At 42.1% G+C, this 22,953-nt stretch overlaps 3 protein-coding genes across 6 annotated transcripts; 2 read left to right on the top strand and 1 right to left on the bottom strand.

The window, feature by feature from the left end:
• The first annotated feature begins 565 nt into the window (after positions 1-565).
• On the top strand, positions 566-5,121 carry LOC103463824 (uncharacterized). 2 transcript variants are annotated; one of them, XM_008407434.3, is made up of 9 exons: positions 566-1,031; positions 1,135-1,198; positions 1,428-1,483; positions 1,577-1,610; positions 1,695-1,717; positions 1,801-1,864; positions 2,176-3,624; positions 4,716-4,758; positions 4,837-5,121. In XM_008407434.3, the coding sequence occupies exons 1-9, from the start codon at positions 936-938 to the stop codon at positions 4,847-4,849; spliced, it is 1,842 nt and encodes a 613-aa protein (XP_008405656.1). In that variant the 5' UTR covers positions 566-935; the 3' UTR covers positions 4,850-5,121. The 2 variants fall into 2 exon arrangements, with proteins under 2 accessions (XP_008405656.1, XP_008405655.1); XM_008407433.3 differs by having other exon boundaries at positions 569-1,031; positions 2,173-3,624.
• Positions 5,114-16,928, bottom strand: ppat (phosphoribosyl pyrophosphate amidotransferase). The gene is made up of 11 exons (XM_008407430.3): positions 16,795-16,928; positions 10,479-10,545; positions 10,086-10,292; positions 9,056-9,168; positions 8,828-8,973; positions 8,460-8,532; positions 8,237-8,388; positions 7,612-7,739; positions 7,311-7,532; positions 5,800-5,920; positions 5,114-5,705 (listed from the first exon to the last, which is right to left on the bottom strand). The coding sequence occupies exons 1-11, from the start codon at positions 16,920-16,922 to the stop codon at positions 5,548-5,550; spliced, it is 1,515 nt and encodes a 504-aa protein (XP_008405652.1). The 5' UTR covers positions 16,923-16,928; the 3' UTR covers positions 5,114-5,547.
• paics (phosphoribosylaminoimidazole carboxylase, phosphoribosylaminoimidazole succinocarboxamide synthetase) lies at positions 7,425-21,684 on the top strand. 3 transcript variants are annotated; one of them, XM_008407432.2, is made up of 15 exons: positions 7,425-7,562; positions 12,087-12,584; positions 12,661-12,720; positions 14,075-14,665; positions 15,297-15,374; positions 15,617-15,765; positions 17,531-17,570; positions 17,655-17,852; positions 19,363-19,541; positions 19,620-19,799; positions 19,884-19,997; positions 20,084-20,167; positions 20,890-21,070; positions 21,157-21,315; positions 21,416-21,684. In XM_008407432.2, exons 2-15 carry the CDS (start codon positions 12,101-12,103, stop codon positions 21,580-21,582), a joined length of 2,664 nt encoding a protein of 887 aa, XP_008405654.2. In that variant the 5' UTR covers positions 7,425-7,562; positions 12,087-12,100; the 3' UTR covers positions 21,583-21,684. The 3 variants fall into 3 exon arrangements, with proteins under 3 accessions (XP_008405654.2, XP_008405653.2, XP_081462690.1); XM_008407431.3 differs by lacking the exon at positions 7,425-7,562 and adding an exon at positions 10,837-11,399; XM_081606564.1 differs by lacking the exons at positions 7,425-7,562; positions 12,087-12,584; positions 12,661-12,720; ... (1 more) ...; positions 15,297-15,374; positions 15,617-15,765 and adding an exon at positions 16,928-17,054.
• The last annotated feature ends 1,269 nt before the right edge of the window (positions 21,685-22,953 follow it).

The following is a 22,953-nucleotide window of genomic DNA, read 5'->3' as shown; positions in this document are numbered from 1 at the left end:
TAAAATGTCTTAATCAAGCTCAAAATTAATACCGACCAAATGAAATTATAAGTCATTTATCTACATATGTGTCGTAACTCTTACAAAACGCAACTTGTTAACAGCAGATATCGATTGTCTTCAAAGCTAGTGCTTGTAAATTGTCCAATCGCATTTCTTTTAAAACGTATAGATAAGTGACATTTTATTACTAACATTTATCAGCCCCAGCAGCAAAAAAATCATACGATTTCTAATAATAAACTAAAACTCATATTTTTATTTTTAGCTTTATAATTTATTTAAAATAATTTTAGATCCTTAAATGTACATTGAAATAAAACAGTTTATTTCAATGTACGACGGAGTACAGTACATTTCTGTCTTGTCTGAACATGAAGGTGTTTTTGTTGTGAAAGGCATTTAACTTGTACACGTAGACATGTACAAAATTCACAACTGCTTGAATATATTGCTTCCGCAAGAATATGATTTGCCCCCCCGACGCTACAAGAATGCAGAGTCCCTTGTTATTCTCTGCAATGATAAATATTCCGCTCTAAAATGCAGATTGTAGGATGGGGTGTGTTCACTGTAGAGGCGTCACATCCAAAAGGGAAATAATACATCTAATTCAAGATACCTACGATAAAATATAAGTTTAATTTATTTGATTTGTGGTTAAAAAAATAAAAAAATATATAAAATAAATAATAATAAAACAAAAAAGGAAACGATATGCGCATTATAAAGCCGACTTGTTTGTTTAAGATGGTTCCCTCCCGCCCCCCATTCTTTTGTTACACTCCATACCAGTAGGTGGCAGTAAAGTACTGCAAACCGCATCTAACACCCAGAAAGAGGAGGAAGAAGAAGAAAATCAAATTGACAGCGCCTTTTTCCCTTGCTCGGCTATTTGCTACATTTTCATTTATGCTTTGAACTTCCAGAAGGAAATGTTTTTAACGGACGGTATGGCACAATCTATGCGAAATATGCTAGAAGCAAACACCGCCAAGTTTAAGAGCTCTCTGGACCGAATCGCTGAAAAGGTATGTTAGCGGAACAAGCTGTTTTTTTTTTTTTTTTTACCATTAGTTAACTTCAAAACATTGTAGAGGTGATGTTAGCTAATATTTACCTTTCTTGGAACAGTATTCAAAACTCAAGGATGAGGACGACGTACTAGAGGTGGATATCAACCAAATTGGACTTAAAAGTGAGTGAACTCATGTTTTTTGCCTTATACCGTCTTGATTTTAATTTAAAAATGTTCAGTTTGACGCCTCCTACTGGTGATTTACTGATATTGCACGTCAGCTAAAACTTAAGTTGCTTATGGCATTTCACAGATTACATTAAAATTGGGCAAATTGCTGTAAGAATTATTTATTGCTAATACAATTTTATTAACCCTATTTTTGTTTTGTTTTCTTGCCATTGTGCAGCTCTTTCAAAGTATTTAGCACAGTCCAGAGACCACTTTGAAAAGTCACTGTCAAAGGTTGGTTATTTATTTAGTCATTCATTCAATGCATGAGGTGTGTTTATTAAAGCTAAATATAAAATCTGAATTCTACATGCATCCTCTCCTTAGATCCAGGTAGATGTAAGCGATCGCTCCTTAAACCGTAAGTATACATACCCCAATATGAAACCAGCAAATATATTTTTTTTATGTGGTTTGTATTAAACTATTTTTCTTTTCTTTGTAGGAAGTGTCACAGCACATTCTCAGGTAAACATAATGGGTAAACAGTTGATACTTGAGATGAAAATATCTGTTATGACTTAATTTAAAAAGTTTGTTTTTCTTAACAGTTAAATTTGTCATGTAACGCTGATGAAGTGCAGGACGGCAGTGAACATGCTAATGAGGACAGCGGTAAGAAGACTAAAAGTTACCACATTTAAGATATACAGTGCATTGTTGAAGTGTTAATATCTGGAGAATTTGCCTTTTTTTTTTGGATTACTCATAAAAATCAGCCTTAGTTGAATAATTTTTTTTCTTCTTTACATGCACAACTTTCTCTTGGTTTGTCTTATAAAATCCCAACAAAATACTTTGAAGTTTGTGGTTGTAACTTAATTACCCATGCAGAAGTTCAAAAAGTGTGAATATTTTCTAAAGTACTGTGACGCTCTCTTGTTCTAACATAGATAATGTTTGGTTTCTGTACTAACATCCAGCAGAGGGAGCGCTCAGGTCATTGGATGACACATGGAGGAACCCGTCAGAGAGCGAGCTCCTGCCAGAGGACCAAGACGAAGAGCTGCAGATGTCTCTGAGCAGTCGGTCCAACTCCCTGGCCGAGCTCTACCCAACGATGGTTAGTCGGATAGAAAGAGCCTGGCATCGACAGACCGTCTCCACGGCCGCCAGCTCCGTACTGAGGCGGTACCGCCGGTGGAGGCAGCAGTCTAAGAGACTCAACACCACCTTTGACATCACAGCAAGACCCAATGACAACCACCTGAAACCGTCAGCCAGTAAGAGGCTTCTCCGAGAGGACTCGGGCAGACCTGCAGAGAGGATGTGGACTGAGACGATACCTCGTCCTCGTCCTGTCCCCTTGACACTGGCGAGCCTGCGTAATGAACGACAGTCTCCTGGCAGGGAGAGGGGATTGCTGATTGCGGACACCCAACGTCGCATTAGGGTAATGGACTTCTCTGACACCGCTAAGTCACAAGAGATGTCGCTGAACGAGGCTTTCACTGTGTCCGAGTATTCCCCTCGTAAACAAACCCACCTTGCTGACCAGATCCCCATCAGTGCCTTATCAACTCCCTTCAGCAGTGCCAAATCATCTCCAGATCCGTCCTTCAGGCATAGGAGACTTTCCGTTTCCTCAGATCGAGCAGAGGTCTCAGCAGCAGACACTTTATCTGTGCCAGAGAGGCCCGATATCTACAGAACCCCGGTCCATCACAGTCCCTTCAAGACAAGAACGGCCAGCGCCCTCAGTCGGTCTCCTCTTGCATTTTCCAGAAGAAAATACGATGATTGGTCAAGAGAACCGATAAAGATTAGATCACGCTCCACTTCCATGTCCCCTCCTTCCAAGAGGCCTGTTGTGCTGGTGAAGATGGTTGATCCCCAAGACTCCACTCAGTCACCCCAGCAACGGCCCAGCTTGCCTTTGCCGGCCCGGGCGGAGTCTAGCCACCGCGGGTTCAGACGGAACCTCTCCTACGACTCTTCTCTGCCACGCCACGCCTACCAACCACCAAAGAAAGTCGAGGAGGACTACCTGAGGGTTTACCACAAGTATGTGTGCCTGAACAAATCTGCTCCCTTCGATGCCCTTCCTTGCCGTCAGTGTGGAAGAAGCTTGGAGGCCGGGAGGACCGCATCCTTCACATCGTTGGCAGCGCTCGCCTTGTCGCCCCACCGCTCCATCCTGAGGAAGCGCCACAGGGAGCAGAGGTGTGACGGCCACCCGCAGTCCAAACGCCTCAGGTACGAGAACTACGCCTACTCCCCGGGGTCCAAGCGGCACAGCGATGAAATGCTGAGACGCTGCCAGTCGCCCCCTCCCAGCGCCATCCCTTACAGCCCCAGTAAACACAGATCCCAGGAGTCTACAGCGTACCTGGAGGCCTGGATTGACCGGCACGAGCGCCTCTTCTCTTCTCCGGGTGAGCCCCAGTTGGGATCCAGCAGGTTATACAAGCACAGTAAATCTGAAAGCTTTGGCTGGTATTTAACTTTTATTAAAAACTGTAAATTTTTAATTTTTTTTTTTTACCTGTGTTAAAACTTTCACTATGTTGTGACAGTATGAGGCAGATAATCTGTGAAAAATTTAGTTCCTCTGGTTTCTCCCTGTGTTATTTGAAGAAATATAACTCTGTCTAAAACCACCAGAGCAGAGAGGAGGGTCCTACTGCTGTTAATCACATTCGTGTACGCATTGCTCACACCCCACAGCTTCTCCCCATCTGCAGAGTCAGCCAGGAATGCTAAAGCTAGTTAGCATAGCCACTGATGACAACAGATTAAGTTTTCCTGTAACGATGAGTTTTCTCTCTGCCATTAGAACATTGAGCAGCGTGTACACAATGTTGATTGACAGCATTTTCCTGGTGCTGATTATTTTTGACTGGGAGCTGTGCTTTTCGGCAATAAGAGATTTAGGATTTTATTTCACATCTTAACTGTCTCGTATCATGCTCTCACGACATGGTGAAAATTTTAACGAATATGTAAAAAAAAAAATTTAATAAAAATACTCCAGCTTTAACTCATTCAATGACTGAAACTTAATTCATTACACTTTTTTTAATGAATGTGGCTTACAGCTCATGAAAACTTTCAACTTGTATAAGACTCAATAAATTTTAACGCACACATCAAAGAGATGGTCACAAACCCCAAAAGGAGCGTAAGCCACAAAAGATCATTCATGCTAAAGAATCTGACTTAAGGTATGAAAAGGGAAGCTTACCTGGCTAAGAAGGTAAATAACTGATCTGTTCAGTGGTTCAAAATCCCCATTCAGATTAAATGTAATGTTTCATTACGTCCAAAGTCAGTGAAGCCATCTCTCATGAGATTTTAGAGCACTTCCTGCTTCAGACAGCTTTCCGTTGCTGTGAGCCATAACAAAGCATAGATATTTGAAGCAAATCGGTCAAAGATGAATCTGAAGTAACTAATAAATTCACTTGGTTTTCTAAACTGTGATGCACCTGTACGTGTTGAAATCACTTTTTCTGCCTCTCAACAGGAGGTCGACTTGAGAATGATGCATGTGACGGCTTCTCTCCCAGGTGATTTAAGTCCTTTGCAGATGTTCAGCTTTTCCCTCATCTCTACATCTTTAATCACCAGCTTTGCTTTTTCAACAGAAACTGGAGATAAATCGAGATGAACAAGAACACGCCTACAGTTGGCTCCTGTGCAGAAGAACCGTTTTCAGATCCAGTTGAATTATGTTTTGTAGTGAATGTAGTGTGGCTTTCTTTTTGGATCATAGTTGAATCTAAAGCATTCTGAATCCTTATTGCCAATTGCTTGTTACATATAAAGCACACATTGTTAATCTCATTGTTGATGTTTTTATGTTTGCCTTTATTAAAGTTTCAAAAAGTATCAAGTTGGCAAAAAGAATAAATTCAATTTAAAGACGTTGAGTAAGAGAGTTTAATTGTTTTTGGTCTCCAGTTGTGTTTCTGACACAATTTAATGCTACGATAGGAAAATGCTTGGAATACAAAGTTTTTTTTCTAAACTCATTTGATGTTTAAACATACAAAGGAAACAAATGTACATAGTTATTAGTGTGCTTAGAAAATTAATCACACATCCAGTGATTTAGGAAAAGTAGTGTAAAGCTCAACCAAAAGCAGTATTTTGTCACCTTCCTAAAACAGTGGTGAGTCTTTTTTTTTAACCAAAAGACGATTTAGACAAATCACTTGGCAAAAAATGAATTAAAACATTATTTTAGGAAGGCGACAATTTTCAGTTTAAAGAAATGCCTGTGCCGTAGTTGTGGAACAGTTTCTTTACTTCCGATGGCAGGACTGAGTCCCTCCACTATGCTGCTGCTGTCCCAGTTACCACTCCAGTTCTATTGGATATTTCCCAGTTAGACAGGCGGTGCAGTGGCCGACTTCCTTGTAGGAGCTGACGTTCTCCTTCTGGAAGGAGGAGATTCCCTCCTGGACAGCAGAGACGAGTCCCTCCACGGTCAGATACTCGACGCTGTCGGCGCCTGCGCAGCAGAGCGAGCACAAGCAGAGACGAACATTTAAACACGTTCATGTATCGTTTAAAAAAACCCAACATACCGTATGTTTAAGTCTTACCAATATAACCAGCGATGTCCTTAAACTCTGGCATGTTGGCGATGAGCTCCTCTTTGGTTGGGATGTTGATGCCCATGTAGCAGGGGAACCTGATGGGTGGAGACGCCACCCTGATGTGAACCTGCACAGCCAAGAGTCTTCAATCACCATCACAGTTTTGTTTATATCAATCATTAAACACTGAAGTTAACGTAAAAGTAATGAGTGCTATTTTTATCTCATTTTTTTTCACTCCATACTTTAGTTATAAAACATGAGATTTTTGTGTATTGCCGTTTATAGAATAAGACGTCATGTCTCAGAGATTGACTACGGTTAAAAAAATTAATAAAAGGCCCTTTTTTTAAATAGAGATCAATTTATGTGTGATTTTAGTGGAATGGAACAAATATATTCTGTCTGAACTGCATTTGTTCATGTTAATAAATAAAAATTTCTAACTTTTTAATTATTCTATATGTGGGGATTAAAAAAGGTTGGCATGTTTAGTCTATCAAATGTGCTGTAGAAAGAAACCACAATCCACCCAGCATTGTAACACGAGAGTTTTCTCATTTTTTCCCTAACAGATAAATGCTTGCAAGTTAATGAAAGCTGCAGTATGTAACTTTTATAAAAAATATCTTACATATTTTTTTAAACTGGCAGTATGTCGTTACAATATGTGAGAAAGTGAAAAATAAATTAGCTCTGCTTTTTCTCACTGCCAACTACAAACAGCCAATCAGAGCCTGAAGGCGGGTCTCAGCGCTATCAATCACAATCTCCTGCTACAGCCTTTCCCATCAGCAGATCCTGTTGTGAATGCTAGGCTAGTTAGCATAGCCATCGATGGCAGTAGAGAAACGGTCTTCACACAAATTCAATGAGTTCAGATTTAGACATTTAAAATGTCTTCGATTATTTTTCTCTTTAACTAGATCTTTACTTCAGCTGAGGCTTAAATTTGAACTTAACCAAAAAAATAAATTTTTTTTGGTTATTTAGAAGATTTAAATAATTTTTCAAAAAACATATGTAAGGAAGTAAACAGTCCTCTCATAAGACATGTAATCAATTCTCATGATTTCTGGAAAAAATGGCTTATTGTAGTTTCTTCAGGGAATTAAATAAAATTATTCTCAATGATTATCAAGATATCAGCTTCCTTTGTCAGGCAAAAGTCTGTATTTAGCCAAGTTTATTTAGCTTAAAATTGTTTACAGCACAAGTGTAAAAGCACTGCAATCATACCAAGCTAAAAAACAAAAATGTGGATAAAAATTATCCACCCTTATCTTTAACTTATTTTATTATAATTTCCTTAGATATTAAAAAGTCCTAAAAAGAGCTTCAGTAATACAAATAGAAACACTACAATAACAGAGACAAGCTGGTAACACTTCACTGCATACATCTCCTCTTAGCTGCAAATGGCAGAACAAAGTAAATAAATAGAATAAAAACTAAACAGACACTATAAACTAATCTGCATCACCCCCCAGCAGTTGCTCCAACTACAGGAAACCAACCTCTGTCGCCCCAGCTTCCCGCAGCAGTTTAATGATGGGGGAGATGGTGTTGCCCCTGACGATGGAGTCATCAATAAGCACCACTCGTTTCCCTGCGAAGTTGTCGGTCAGCACCCCAAACTTCTTGGCCACTCCCAGCTGCCTCAGGCGGGTATTTGGCTGAATGAACGTTCTTCCCACGTAGCGGTTCTTGCACAGAACCTCCGTGTACGGGAGGCCGGACTGGGAGAAAGACGACAGCGAGATATTATTGTGAGTGTTGACGTTTTTCCATCTTTGAGCAGATGAGTGGCGGACTGACCTGCTGAGCGTAGCCCAGAGCAGCAGGGGTGGCGGACTCCGGCACCGTGCTGACCAGGTCTACGTCCGTCGGAGCTTCGATGGCTAACTGGCGGCCGCAGCGCTGCCTCACGGTGTACACCATCTGCCCTGCGGTGCGGTAATATCCGGTCACTACACAGCGCCTGCGCTTCCATTACAAATGTGCGCGAAAGGTTTTCGATATTCCGCTGATGTCGACAAAACTCAATTTCGCAATTGCGGCGTTTCCATGGAAACGCAATTAAAATCACGTGAATAAGTTTGTTCACGCTACAAGTCTTTAAAAAAAACATACGTCATCATCTTCCTACAACTTCCTGTCATCGTCTTCGTCTTTTCAGCCACTAGTAACGTCTGGTTTTGATCACATGACTCGTGTGATGCGGAAAAAAGTGTTTCTATTGTCATTTTGCAAAATACACTAACATCGATACATCGGAAAAAAACACATTATCTTAGAGCAGAAACCTTTTGTTAAATAAAAAAAACTGAGTTTTTTTTTTTCGTTTTTTGAAATTTATGTTTTCATTAAGCAAATGTATTTTTCGTACTTCCAATTTACGCAATTATACGCGACTAAATGCTTAATACAGAAATATTCATACCTTCAAAAATGGAGTCTGGTCTGGCAAAATAAACATATTCAAAGATACAGAAGGCGGGCAGGTCTCCTTCAGGGCGAGGAACGACGCTTAGAGATTTCACTCCAAACCTGGATATCTGAACTATTTCTCCTGGTAAGACCTCCCTGTAATACCTGAGATGGACTTGGCAATGTTAGAAACTAATACAGACATATGGAGAAACATTAAAAGCAACAAAGATTACTTTGCTCCGATGGACTGGAAGCTGCAGGACTCTGATGACACAACCCATCCCTCAGTGTCCTCTTCTCCTGCACCTAACCAGGGAGCAAAGAGTCAAGTTAATCATCCGCCAGCAGCTTTCTGACCTCTGACGAAATCAAATCCCAGGGTGCTGAACCTCTTGTGAGGTCCCCTGTTTGTAAGAAAATGAGTTCAGAGGGGAAAAATGTGGACGCCATGAATGAAATGCTGATCCAATATCTTTATTAGAGATCTTCATCTGGCTTCCCACCAGCCTGGACTAAACCTTCACTTCCCCCAGTTTCACAACTCAATTAGAGCAATATTCTGAACATGTGAAAATCAAAACAACAAAAACTACTCAAATACCTGGACTGTGGAGCCTAGAGATGGGAACAAGCCTTCCTATGGAGAGGGGCCGGTTCCCATACGGGTCACGCACCGCGTAGATGACATCTTTGAACATGATCAGCAGCGAGTAAGAGGTGGGCGTTTCCGTCATGAGGTTTTTAATTCTACAATAGAAGAAAACTAAAAGTCAGGTGAGGAAATAATGCGAGGAGGTGCATTTCGGCAGCGTCCAGACTTGGTAGTCACCTGGCAACCCAGTCAGGTGTGTCCAGCTCCTCCATGGGGGGCGTCAGCGCCAGCAGCTGGGTGATGAGCTCGCTGTCTGAGCTGGTGGAGAGACCGACTCCATGGCGCATTACCTGCATCACAAAGTTAAGACTAGGGGCATTAGATGCAAAACGTGCTCAAAGCTGCTGCTTTGATAGGCGTTAAAGGGGCAGTATTATACGTTTTTCAGGCACATAGAATCAGATCTATTGGTTGAAGTAATTATGTAACCTTCAGGTGTTATAAAAATGCTATATATAAAACATGACTTAAAAGAAATTAGATTTTGTTATTTAATGCTGTGAAATTGGGTCTCTGTCTCCTTAAGAAACTCCTGCTCTTTCTGAAACTCTGCCTCCAAGAGGTCATCACAACATTGCTCCTCTATTCTTTAACAAAGTTTTTGCTACAGAAGTAGCTCGCATAATGAGCTCGGTAGATGTGCAGTTCCACCAGGTGTTTGCTAATTGCTGCTGACTAGTCTGAAGGAGCTGAGTGGGGGAGTAAAGGGGCAGGGCTGCTTTGTGACAGAGAAAGTAAAAAAAAAAAAAAACAGGAGCTTTGAAGGCAGTGTTAGGTCCACCCAGGTGTTTTGCACAGCTGAATGGTTGCCATGGGAGATTGAAGGATTTCCCAAACATGCATGAAGAAATAAAGAAAACACTTTAGACATGGTTTTGATGAGGGACTGACGATATAACATGATGTAAAGCTCAAAAACGTTAATTTTACATAATACTGCCCACTGATTTTCTATAAAACATAATCAGTGTTTTAACAACTCAGACTCAGCTTTTATAAAATAAACTTTATTGATCCCCAAGAGGAAATTGCTTGTTGTCAAACTAACAACTTCATATCAGACTGGGGTCTCTGTGAATACAGTGGCTACAAACAACTATCGAGCTGGAACAGAATCAGTAAATAAGTGAAAAAATGAGAGGGAAAAATGTGTTTATGCCTAAAGCATAAATACCAATCACAAATAACATATAATGCTCGTCGTCACCTTTTTCCTTAAGGCACGGGCGTTGACCAGCTCTCCATTGTGCGCCACGGCGATCCTGCCGTGCAGCGTGTCGACCACAAAGGGCTGGCAGTTCTGCAGCTCCGAGAACCCGGTCGTCGAGTAGCGCGTGTGGCAAATGCCAAGGTTCCCGTAGCGCAGTTGGAGCAGAGCCTCTGGTGGGAAAGCGGTGCTCACTAATCCCATGCCCTGAGAAATGCCGAGAAGGATCATTGGTTGAAATAAGATTATTATTTGAGTGAGAAAGGGCCTCGAAATAAACCAGGAGAGGCCCGAGTGGCCATTAAAGTGATTCAAGGTGAAGCGTTTACGTATAAAACGAACGTGATGTGTGCCATCTGAGGCCACGTTGTGTGAATTAAACAACTCGTTCACCTTGTGGCTCGTGTATGTAGGCGGACTGGCTCCATTGCTTGTGACAATCCCAGCACTTTCCTGACCTCTGAGGAAATAAAAACAAAATTGTCAATTTTGCTAGGATGGAGTGCTGATAAAAGATTCCAACAGGACCGGACATGCTCCAACAAACTCAGCTCTGACAATGCGCCTTGAGGCGGTTCAAACCGGTTTGATTTAAGCAATGAAGAAGAAAAGAGGAACCAGAGCTGGAGGAGGGGACACACACACACACACAAAAACACAGAACAAAGGAGCTTCTCATTTGTGGAGCTGCCATTCATGGTATTCATGGAGAGTCGTCTTGCTGCAGTTTCAGTCCATTTCACCAAGCTGCTTCTCAGATTACACTTTATCCCGCCCCCTCTGCACACAGCTTAAGCCAGTGGTGAGGCTGCTTTTCAGCACGTAGGCGTTGCTCTCAGGCTTAACCGCCTGGTTGCCTAGGGAACCGGGCAGCAGAGACAAAAAAAAAAATAAAAAAAAAGATAGAAAGGGGGGGCCGAGGAAACGAAAACGTTTCCAGGTCAGCTCGAAACATGGAGAGAGGAACAGAGAGACAAAGAGGGGCAGACGGGGAGGTGGTGGTGGAGGAGCACGGCTCGCCTGAGAGGCCGTGGGGGGAAGCAGAGGTGCTGGCTCTCGTGTCAGTGTGGGATGAGGTTGGAGCTCAGCACGGCGCAGAGAGCAGGGGCACGTTCGAGTTGATTTCAGAACGGCTGAGGCGGCTCAGCGTCGCGCGCGGCTGGAGGGAGTGTCAGGCTAAGAGCAGGAGTCTGGGACTTCAGAGCAGGAGGGCTGACGCGGCCGCGGGCACGTCAGCCGGCTTTGCCCCGGGACTGGATGGAAGGCCGGTGGAGGCCATCTACATTTCCTCAGTCTCAGTGCCAATGAATGAAGGTAAACCTGGGGTTAGCACAAACCGTAGTACTGCCTAAGACGTTCAGCTTTGCTTAAAGAGCAAGTATGATATACAAGTTTTGTTTTTTGCATTTTTTTGTTTTTGCTTGCTTGCTCTAAAAGCTGAATTATTTCCCCAATTCAAAAAAAAAAAAAAGTTTTAACAAATGTAAAAGTAGAGAGGCACTGATTTAGAAAATTCTAGATCGGGAATCGGTGACAATGTGCTCGATATACAAGAGCAGATCTAGTCAGTCTAATTCTATGCTTTTTACTCTTGGTTTTTTATTTTGCATTATATTTAGAATTATTAGTTGCAGTTTCAAAGAAAGTTTGTGGCAGTTTATTTTTACATGTTTGACCAAGGTGGTCAACCTATTGTTTTTATTTATTTTACATTAGGCTGTTGTACTCCTCATTGAACTGACTGAACAAATTCAAAGTTGTGCTGTTTTTACTTGTTTGACTAAGCTTGTGAGGCTATTGCTGCATTTAAATGTGTTACTGGTGCAGAATTATCAAATATATTTGTAACTCAGTACATGTTTATGTTTACAAAGAAACTTTTTAAGTCAGTTCAGCACTCATTTTCTGTAGTGGTACGCATTAGCCAAAACCAAACCTCAGATATAGGCTGTGAAAAAAGTGGATTGGTTCATCCCTAAATAAAAATGTCTGTGTCTGTAGGAATAAAGGCTAGAATGCATCCCAGTCTTCCTCTCACGCCAAATGTGACCGAAGAGGGCGGCCGCCATTGGACGGACGACGAGGTGCGGGCGCTGCTGTGCGTCTGGGCCGACCGCAGCGTCCGCGAGCGCCTGAAGAGCACACTGCGCAACAAGTGCATCTTCCAGGAGATGGCCCGCCAGATGCAGAGGAAGTTCGGGGTGGTGCGCAACTGGAAGCAGTGTCGGACCAAATACAAGAACCTGAAGTACGACTACAAGACGGCAAAGAGCGCCCATGCCGCTGCGGGCAGCGGCGCCGGGGGCCCTGGCAGGTATATGAAGTTTTTTGAAGAGGTGGAAGCCATCTTGCTCAACCAGGGACTGGAGAATGGGACAGAGGAGATGCAAAAGAGACTATACAACGGAAACGCGACGGCGGGCCAGCTACAGACGCCACTGGGCAACACGAGATCCATCACGACGTCAGACAACGAGATCATCATTGAGATTGAAGACGGTGGGCGTTTCTGATGGATTACACACACCATACAATTGAATTCAGGAGAATTAATTTTTCAGTATTAAATTTTCAGACGACAACAGTGATGATTATGATATTGATGGAGACACAGAAGCACAATGGAGAGGCACAGGTATGATGTAATGTTTCAATCTAATTCACTGTGTAACACATGGAAAATGTTTACATTTCTGACCTTCATCTTCACATTACCTAAAAGTTTCATCCATCCATTCACCCAACAGCCATCCATCTTTGTTCAAAATCCAACATCCATCTGTGTGCTAAATCCAACCGTTTGCTCATTTGTGTATTCACCCATCCATTGTTCTCCATAATGTATTCACCTATATGTCTATCATTTGTCTGTTAATTAATCCATGCAGTGGATCCATTCATAAGGTGTCAATTCATCCATCCAACAACATTCCATCATCTATCTAAGAATGAAACAGTAAATTAGATTGTGACGACTTGATTCTTAAAGTAATTGTCATCTAATTTAGTAAATTGATCATTAACTGTAGTATTCAGACTCTGCGAAGAACGGAGTCAAAGCTGATGTTAAGCCAAAACTGCAAAATATATACAATTTGTATTTAAGATACAAATTGTATATATTTGTATCTTTGTTTGCAAATATGTTTTAACAAGGAACGAGGTACACATATTTAATATATATAACTTCAAATCAGTCCTGTTGTGTTGATGTTAAAGTATTTTTTGGTTCTGATGCATCCTTTTCTACAAATGACCAAACATTCTGTTATTGGAATGCTATTATTGCATTTTAGGCGATAAATGTCTATTCTATTTAAAGAAAAACAAAAGGAGTTTTCGGTGCTTATTTTTCATTCATCCATCCATTTTCTGTACACCCTGGTCCCTAGTGGAGTTGGGAGTTGCTGGTGTTCATCTCCAGCTAACGTTCCTGGACAGATCGCCAGTCTGTCGCAGGTCAACACAGAGACAGAAAGGAGAAACAACCATGCACTCACACACTCACACCTAGGGAGGCCAATTAATCTAACAGTCATGTCTTTGGACTGTGGGAGGAAGCTGGAGTACCTGGAGAAAACCCACACATGCACAGGGAGAACATGCAAACTCCATACAGAAAGACCCCATGCCGGGAATCAAACCCAGAACCTTCTTGCTTCAAGGCAACAGCTCTACCAACTGCACCACTGTGCAGCCATGCATTTTCTTTTTTTTTATTGTATAAAATAAGCTTAAGTGGTAATTTTTTTATTTAATCAATTACTAGAATAATCGTTAGCTGCAGTGCTAAATCCAGCACTGGAGCCTCATTCATTATCCAGTTCCATATTCACAGCATCCCTTTGTATATGCCATACATTTTTTGATTTATACATTTAAGTTGGTTAAAAACGACCAATAATCCCCAATGAATTTGTAACATAGCGAAATGTGCAAGAACTCTGGATCAAAGAGATGTTTACTACCTCTATTCTTCTGCACTACAGAAGCCCATCTGACACAAGCAGACTCCCCGAGCTCAGACCAGTTCCACGTGGTCAACGTGTCGGACACTGGCCGAAACTGGAGCGACCAGGAGGTGCAAGCTCTCATCCAGGTGTGGTCCGACGAACGCGTGTGCAAGCAGCTGGAGAGCTCGACCAGAAAGAGGGACATCTTTGTCCAGATCTCCAACCGGCTAATGCAGCAAGGCATTGAGCGCGACTGGAAGCAGTGCCACACCAAGTACAAAAACCTCAAGTACCTCTACCGGTCCCTTCAGAGGAGCAAGACGGACGAAGCCGAGCGGAAGCGTCTCATGAGGTTTTATGATGAAGTGGACGCCATCATGACGCACACCCCAAATGGCTCGCTACGCGGCAGGGGGGCTGCTGACGCCTCGCATTCGGGCCCACTCCCAGTCTTGCAGATTTGTGAGGAAAACCGTCGGGTTGACGTTTGCTTAGCAAAGTCAAGCAGAGGAGCAGCAGTGGAGGAGAAAACTTGTCGTAGTGGTTCTGGCCTAGTCACAGACACTGATAATCTGAGGCTGCGAGAAATCAGGGAGCATCATTCGGATCAACATCACACCCCAAAGAGTGAGCTGGTCATAATTTGTCTAACTACTATTAACAGACCTTTAGTTCTTTAGCTACACAAGAAAAAGGGACTTAAACCAACCATAAACACGAGGCTGCGCTTTACCCTCATCATCTTTATCTGTTATCTTTATCTTTAATAAAGTAATGCGTTCTACACACTGACCTTAAAATAGGGTCGGTAGGGACAATTTAGCATGCTGACTTACTACATTCACTACATGTCATTTATAGTTTAGCTTTTATATCAAAATGAGCTAAAATGTTAATGTTATGACTTTTCCTAGCATATTAACCTACAGTAACATATTCAATTGAGTAACAATAGTGTAAAGGCTAAAATATTAACTTAAACACTTCTATCATCACCATTTATTAATATTAACAACTTACTACCTTCATTATCGTAAGGTTAGCTAAAATGCTAATTTTGAGTATAAAGCTAATGTTAGCATGAGGTACTAATCCAAACATATCCCTAATATTCAAGACTTAAAATTGTGCACCAACTTATTGAAACATTCACAGTATCAATATCCTGAAAAGCATAAAAAAACTATGTTTAAAAAAAAAACCAGAATAAGCTGTTGAGTTTACTTCCTCACTGTTTTTTGCTGCCTGGTGTTTGCAGGCCCCTCTGAGAGTCTGGCGGTAAAAGACGTCAACTTTCCAGCAAACAGAGGAACGAAGAGAAAAGCTGTGGATCAAGGTTTTTAAAAATTCCTCCTGTCATCACTGAGCATGTCCCATGATGTCTTGAAATAAGCGAGGGCTCCGTCCCGTGATTTGCCACACAGAGGCTGGTAACGAGATGAGGATATAATTGTAGTAACAAAGAAAAAAAACAAGCAAATAAAAGACACACACAATGCCAGATTAGGTCGACTGTGACGCAAACTATGTATGAAGGACAGTAATGACATCAGAGCATGTCTATGTTTTTACTTTCAGACTCCACGTACCAGAAACCAGCGAAACTACTGAATGCAGGCCGTGCTCAGGTGGAGGCACAGTGCAAAGAGGAGCAGGAGCATGTTCCCATAATAAAGATCAAATCCGTCTGCTCCATGGCCCACTCTAATCCACCCCCAAAAACACAGGTAATCGTTAGAAATCAATGTCCCCTAAAGTAAAAAAAAAAAAAAAGAAATTCTCAAGCATTACACGCTGATAATTCAAATAGAAAGTGTGTCAATTCCTATTTTTGCCATTACTGGCATTACCTGCACTATGAAATGTAATTTTGAAGGACATTAGTCATGATATTGATTTAAATCACATACAAATCTAACATTGATTTAAAACTTTTAATTAAGTGAAAATGATGTTTCAACCAACAGTGATTCTCATTCATTGTGTCTCATTCAATGTTGAATTATGAATGAATGTCAGCTTAGTAAAATTAAAGAAGTGTTGATGGTTGAGGTTGTAGCAAAAGGAAAAGAAAAGTAATGTTATCACAGCACATCTCAAGGGGTTTTTCTATGGATTATTTGCATGTCCATTTAATGGAAATCCATTTAACCATCTCTATCTTAAAATTGTACATATTGATACTCACAATATCTGGATTACTGCACACTAGTTACAGAGTTGGGTCCTTTTTCTTATAGAATGGGCCTCATCAGATGAGTGTGTGTGTGTGAGGAGGCAGAGGGTGGGGGGCTGTAAAAGGAGCCCGCCCAGGGCGCAATTCATCCTAGGACCGCAACTGCATCAAGTCAAACTTACCATGAAGCAGAGCTTTTTAATCCTGAGGCAATGCATAGCACACTTTGGCTTCCTGTTTCTGTGTCAGAAAACCTAAATATAAAGTGACTTTGATGGCTTTTAAAGAAACAAGTCTGAGTAGTAGCTTTAAATGTTTTACAGACTTTAAACCCGCAGTTTCTACTTAGAAATATTGAGTGGACTCAAAACGTCACACAGCCACTCTAACACATGTAATAGTACATTTTAAATGTATAAAATGTTTACAGGTTTGAGTTCAAGTAACCATGCCTGCATTATTTTATTTATTTATTTTTTTCTCCTGAACCTGACACTGGAGTAAAAAAAATAGCCAGTCAAGAGAGAGCCATTAGCCAAAGGATGATAAGTTATCCTTCGTTACTCAAGGCAAACCTTACCTGTGCTGTAACGCCACCAGTCCCAGAGTGAGAACCTGAGCCACCTCTAGCTGCGTGGGCCACTCTCCGGCAGCCACGCAGCCGAAAACCCCGCACTCCTCCCCGATACCGGACTCCTCAAACTCCATGCTGGCCCCGGCGCTGTGAGTCCACCGGTTACCCCGTTAACTCGAACGGACCGAGCGAAGCGGCGTGCGCGTGCACGTACACTTTTGAGTGAACACGTGCTTTGTGTGACACAACGTGGCGAACAAAAACAGGTCAGCTGACACCGTTTTTAACTCGCCGTCACGAGGCCGAAACACACTAATTCAATGAAGGATAAGGGGGGAAAAAAAAAAAGATTGACACGGTTTTCACCGAAGAAACAAGACGTCCTAACTCTTATCATGAATGAATAAACCCGGATTTGATCACAAACACAAGTGTTTGTACTATCCTGCTTGGTCACTAGACGTGCTGTCTCGTGTTGATCTGGTTTTCGACAGATCGATTGTCTTATCGAACTTAAAAATGGTGGCACTCCAAAGTTTTTCTCCTTAAAATTATGTGTTGGAGCATCCTGAACCCATGTGATCGCTAAACGCTGCTGTGATTGGCTGAGGGAGTCTGTAGAAGGCTGTGATTAGCTGTCAGTGAACGTAAGACAGGGCTCTGTTTCCTCCCCTCTCTTTGCTGCATGCCTCCACGCCTCCCTGCTGCTGCTCCTGACAACTTTCTTTGGCTTGTACTCTAGGACAGTTTGGGTCCGACCAACGCGATGGCTTCCAGCACAGGTACTGCACGAGAAATCAATTCACGCTTTAGTAATTAGACGCCACCAGCTTGATTTCTCTTTTCGCTGATGTGCGTGATTTCAGAGTTGAACATCGGCCAGAAGCTGAGTGAGGGGAAGACAAAGCAGATTTTCGAGCTGGTGGACCAGCCGGGACTGGTTCTGGTGCAGTCCAAAGACCAGATCACCGCTGGGAATGCAGCGAGGAAAGATCAGATGGAGGGCAAGGCTGCCATCGCCAACAAGACGACTTGCTGCGTGTTCAAACTGCTCCAGGAATCTGGTGAGGACTTGGTGACGTTTGTGAACCCAAAGGTGCTGGTGCTGCAGGGTGAGCTGGTGCGGATGTGTCACATTTGCCCTCAAGCAAGTTTCACACAAATTCCTCAAGATATTTCAGGGATATGCTCGTTATTCCTCCCACCTACTCTCTGACAGTACAAAGAAAAACTACCCTTTTTAGGACCTGTCACGATAACAAATTTAGCTTGACGATAAATTGTCACAGAATTTATTGCAATACACAATAATATTGTTGTTTAGAGACCATTTTCAAGTAATATAATGGTGATGGCATAAGAATGCAAAGGCAGATTCTCAAATCAATAAAATTAAAATTACAATGAACATTTTGCAATAGAACTGGAAGACATTTTATATACCTAAAATAAATAAATAACATTAATTATGAAGTTTCTGTAGACAAAACTGTTTTATTCAAAAAAGAGCTGATTGAGACCCATGCACCAGACAGAAGAAACAATAAATCAGGCAAATAGAAATTATTGAATTTGTTTTGATTTTTCAAGCAATTTATTGCTTATTGCGACAACCTTAGTCTTATTAGCAGCTGAGTACTGACGATTGACATGAATACTGGGGTGATCCTGATAGGAAAGGCCAGAGATCAGTAAGGTGACCACTAAGGACACTAAGCACTAAAGCCAGAAGACCACCTGGCTTTCACATGTTTGCCCTGAGGTAACATCAGGCATTTGCTATCTGTAAAGACAAGGTACACCTACGAATGAATTTATCTCCAAATCGCTCGTTTTCTCTGCCTTTACGCAGAAGTAACTGGCTAATTTTCTGCCATGTGCCTCTTCAGTCTGGTGTGTGTGAATCAAGCGGCAGTCAGGGCCGTCTTGTGACTTTCTTATTCATAATTCACCAGAACTGGGCCAGTCACGTTCTAATTAAGCAGAATTGCATTGAGGGATGGAGCCTGTCTTTATACTGCTGATGGCTTTTTTGAAGTTCTCTCTGTTTAAACAATCAGCCAATCAGTTCTTGTAATGATGATTGAGCCATTTTATGCTATCATCTTTTGTTAACTACTCGGGAAAGGCTGGAAGTTTATTGGGTTATTTTATATGTCAGGAATGACAAATTAGATCTGCCCTAACCAAACCACTCGTCCCTTTGTTTTTGCCCATTCTTCCATCCATCTAAATAATAGATTTGAGATGGCCATTTGGAACGAACCATTTGTACAGACGTTCATTTGTCATGCCCTTCCATCCCTTTATACGTTTGTTCGCTCGTATAGTTACTGATGTATCCAAGTTTTGTGTTTTTAAGGCAATACAAACATGAATATTATTTTATGCTTAGTACTTTCATACTTGTGCTAAATTTGAAAAATATGGTCAAGAATCTACTGCTGAGTTTGAAAAGTGTTGAATTTGGACATTAAAAATGTCTGGAACTCCTTCAAAAACCTGGAATACATTTCTGAAGTCCAAGGCTGGCGTTGAGCCGGAGCGTTTCTTAACGTCCGCCTTGTTTTGCAGGCATTAAGACTGCCTTTGTGCAGCAACATTCGGAGACGGCGTTCACAGCTGCCCACTGCGAGATGATTCCCATTGAGTGGGTGTGTCGCAGAGTGGCGACTGGGTCCTTTTTGAAGAGAAACCCGGGAGTTAAAGAGGGTTACCGCTTCAGCCCACTGAAGATGGAGATGTTCTTCAAAGTAAGCGCGAAAGCTCACGATGATTGAAATCGGCCGTCTATAAATGGGCGCGAGCTGAATGACTGTTGTTCTCTTTAGGACGACGCCAACAACGATCCTCAGTGGTCCGAGGAGCAGGTGCTGGCGGCCAAGTTCAGCCTGGCGGGGCTCGCCATCGGTCAGTGTGAGGTGGACATCATGAACCGCAGCACAGTGGCCATCTTTGAGATTCTAGAGAAGGCTTGGGCTACTCAGAACTGCACGTTGGTGGACATGAAGGCAGGTAGTCCCCCTCTCCCCCGCTGGCGATTTACTCTACCCAACAACAGAACTTATTTTATTTTCCCATTCAAATCTTTGTAGATCGAGTTCGGCGTGAATGTTAAAACACGGGAGATTGTTCTCGCTGACGTCATCGACAACGACTCGTGGAGGCTCTGGCCGGCTGGTGATCGGAGCCAGCAGAAAGATAAGCAGGTCAGAAATTGTAATGGTCTTTATTGTATGGTGACACACCTTCAGTGAACTGTAAAGGCTAAAATGTTTTGGGTTTTCCCCCCCAGGTGTATCGAGACCTGAAAGAAGTTACTCCAGAAGCAATGCAGATGGTGAAGAGGAACTTTGAGTGGGTTTCTGAAAGGGTCCAGGTAGGATTTACTTGATATCAGTACCTGAGGAATGATTGGGTTTAGTGAAGCAGATAGTTGAATATTTTAGCAAACTCTTTCACATGCTAGCCACTGAAAAAATTCAAGATGGCAGCGATTTTCCAAGATGATCCCTGAGCAGATGAGTAATTTTGGTGGCAAATCGTACATAATTGGACCCACAAATCATATTTACTGATGATGATTTGATTTTTCAAGATGGCCACCATTGTCATCATGGAAAATGATTTTTACACTAAAGTTTCCAACTAGATGAAAGTGTTTAGTGTCAAGTTGTAGCCTATATATTTTGAGCAATACAAGTCATGTATATTTTTTTGATTTTTACTTTTTTTTTTTTTTTTTTTTCCTTCTTTCTGGTGGACATTTTTCAAACTGATTATACTGGAGCATTTATATTTTCACTATAATTGGTAATGGTTATTGTCAGTGGTAGGCACAGCTAACCACTGACATCCAAGTCATAAAAATAGGGAACAGTTTATGGCAATAATTGCTTTAAGAGTCAAACGGCAGCCATTTGGAAAATGTCTGTCATTCTGAAATTCAAGTGGATGGGAAAATATGAAAAAACACGACCAGAAGCATGAGCATGCAGATTGCTGTTCTTGTATTTACAGTACTCTGCAGCACTAGTTGGTGTTCAACATTAACTCCTGCAGTGTGCTCAATGTGGGTATTGATCCCTGTGTTATCGGTAGCTCCTTCTGGAGCCCCAAGCCAGCGGCCGGGTGGTTGTTCTGATGGGCTCCACCTCTGATATGGCTCACTGTGAAAAAATCAAGAAGGCCTGCACCTCCTATGGACTCCCCTGCATCTTGAGGGTCACGTCTGCTCACAAAGGCCCAGATGAGACCCTCCGTATTAAAGCAGAATATGAAGGTATGCATTTCTTAAGATGAGGGGGCTAACTGAGTGGTGTTTTAGCCCCATCCTTCATCTCTTATGTGTTTATTTTTCACCCCTAGGTGATGGGGTTCCCACCATATTCGTGGCTGTAGCCGGCAGGAGTAACGGCCTGGGGCCGGTGATGTCTGGAAACACCGCTTATCCCGTCATCAACTGCCCCCCTCTCACTCCAGACTGGGGAGCACAAGACGTTTGGTCATCCCTCCGTTTGCCGAGTGGTGAGCAGAGCACTCGGCGTCCTGTTTGCTGTACCATTAACAAGAGGCGGGTTGATCTGTCACAGCCACTAAGCTTTCTTGTCTTCCGTGTCCTCCACAGGCCTGGGCTGCTCCACGATCCTCTCTCCTGATGCCGCGGCTCAGTTTGCGGCCCAGATCATCGGCTTGAGCAACCACCTGGTGTGGTGCAAGCTGAGGGCCTCCATCCTCAACACATGGGTGTCTCTGAAGCTTGCTGACCAAAAACTACAGGCTTGTAGCCTCTAAGTAGCTTAGACCGACTTGTGCCCTAAATCCATATCATGCCTTTGTCCTTTAACTGTAGATCTTCCTGAATCATTCCATTAAAACAATAAGGAATAAAATGCCCATTTATTTTGTCTGTTTAATCCATCAACTTCATCAGCAGAATGTAAAATGCAGCATTATAAGGTTTCCAGGGTTTTCCCCCAGTGCATTATAAGCCTGGCGGGCCATCAGGCTTTACTTGTGCCCCCACCAGGTTAAGTATTGCTTATTTAAGTCTTTTTAAAATGTTAGCATTTTTTTTAGGACTTTATAATTGGTGTTCAGGTATTAATTGTCCAATATTTCAAAAACACATCATTATCAAGTGATATTTTCAAATTTCCTGTCCAGTTTAGACATTTTTTAACTCAAAAACGCAACGGGGAACTGGATGAAAGACTTGCATGACTTAAAGCACACTTAGATTTCAACAGCGCAATTCTGCATTGTAGTTGCATAGTAAGAAAAATAAATCTTAAGACAAATTTTCTACACTCTTCACTCAGACAAATGCCCATTTTTGGGAGTTGAACTCCCAGTTTTTTATATCTGCTGTGTAATTTGTTGTTGTGCTTTCTATAAATTACTCTTTAAAAAAAAACAACACACGGTTGACAAATATTTTTCCTCCTCACTGCTCGTGTTAAAACTCCCACAACACCATCTGCATGACACCTGGTTTGCTCTGAGTATCACTACTGCTGCTAAAAAAAAAGAGAAGAAAAACACTTAGCCATTCCTCTATCTCCTGTGCTGCAGGACTCCAGATGAACCGCCAGAGGGCGCCTGAGGCTAAATCCTTTCCTGTACAAAATCTTAACCTTTCATTTCATTCCAGTAGTTTGTAGCCAAGAGAATGACTCATGACTACCGTGCCACCATTTTCTGTTCCTTTCTTCTTCTTCTTCGATATCTCAGCTTTTCTTCTTGATAAAAAAAAAGTATAATGATCCAGGATCTTTGCATGTGTGGGTGGCCGTGGGAGGACAGAAGTACTGTGGGCAGAGTGCACAGATGAGTCGATGAAAAATGAAGATCTTCATTTTTTAAAATTATTTTAAGTATTCAAACTCTGAAAATACAACACAATCACCAACACCCAACCTCCTTGTTCCCTAACAGAAGAGCAGAGACAAATTCGGAGAGCTAGAGTGGACATAATGTCCAAGTTTCTGACTCCAGGTTTCCTAGACAACAGTAACATGGCAACAGTCGGTCTATATACAATAATCTGCTTTTCTTTTGCATCTCCTGCCTTGCTGTTACTCTCTGGATCTCTTTATTTCCTGTCTGTCCTCGCTGCCCTCCGTGGCTCCTCCGCCGTCATCATGGATGCAATTACAGGTTAAA

Source organism: Poecilia reticulata, chromosome 4, assembly GCF_904066995.2.
Source record: "Poecilia reticulata chromosome 4, P_reticulata-male-v2, whole genome shotgun sequence".
Classification (NCBI taxonomy): Eukaryota; Metazoa; Chordata; class Actinopteri; order Cyprinodontiformes; family Poeciliidae; genus Poecilia; species Poecilia reticulata.
Note: the sequence above shows the minus strand (reverse complement) of the source record. Positions and strands in the feature narration are given on the sequence as shown.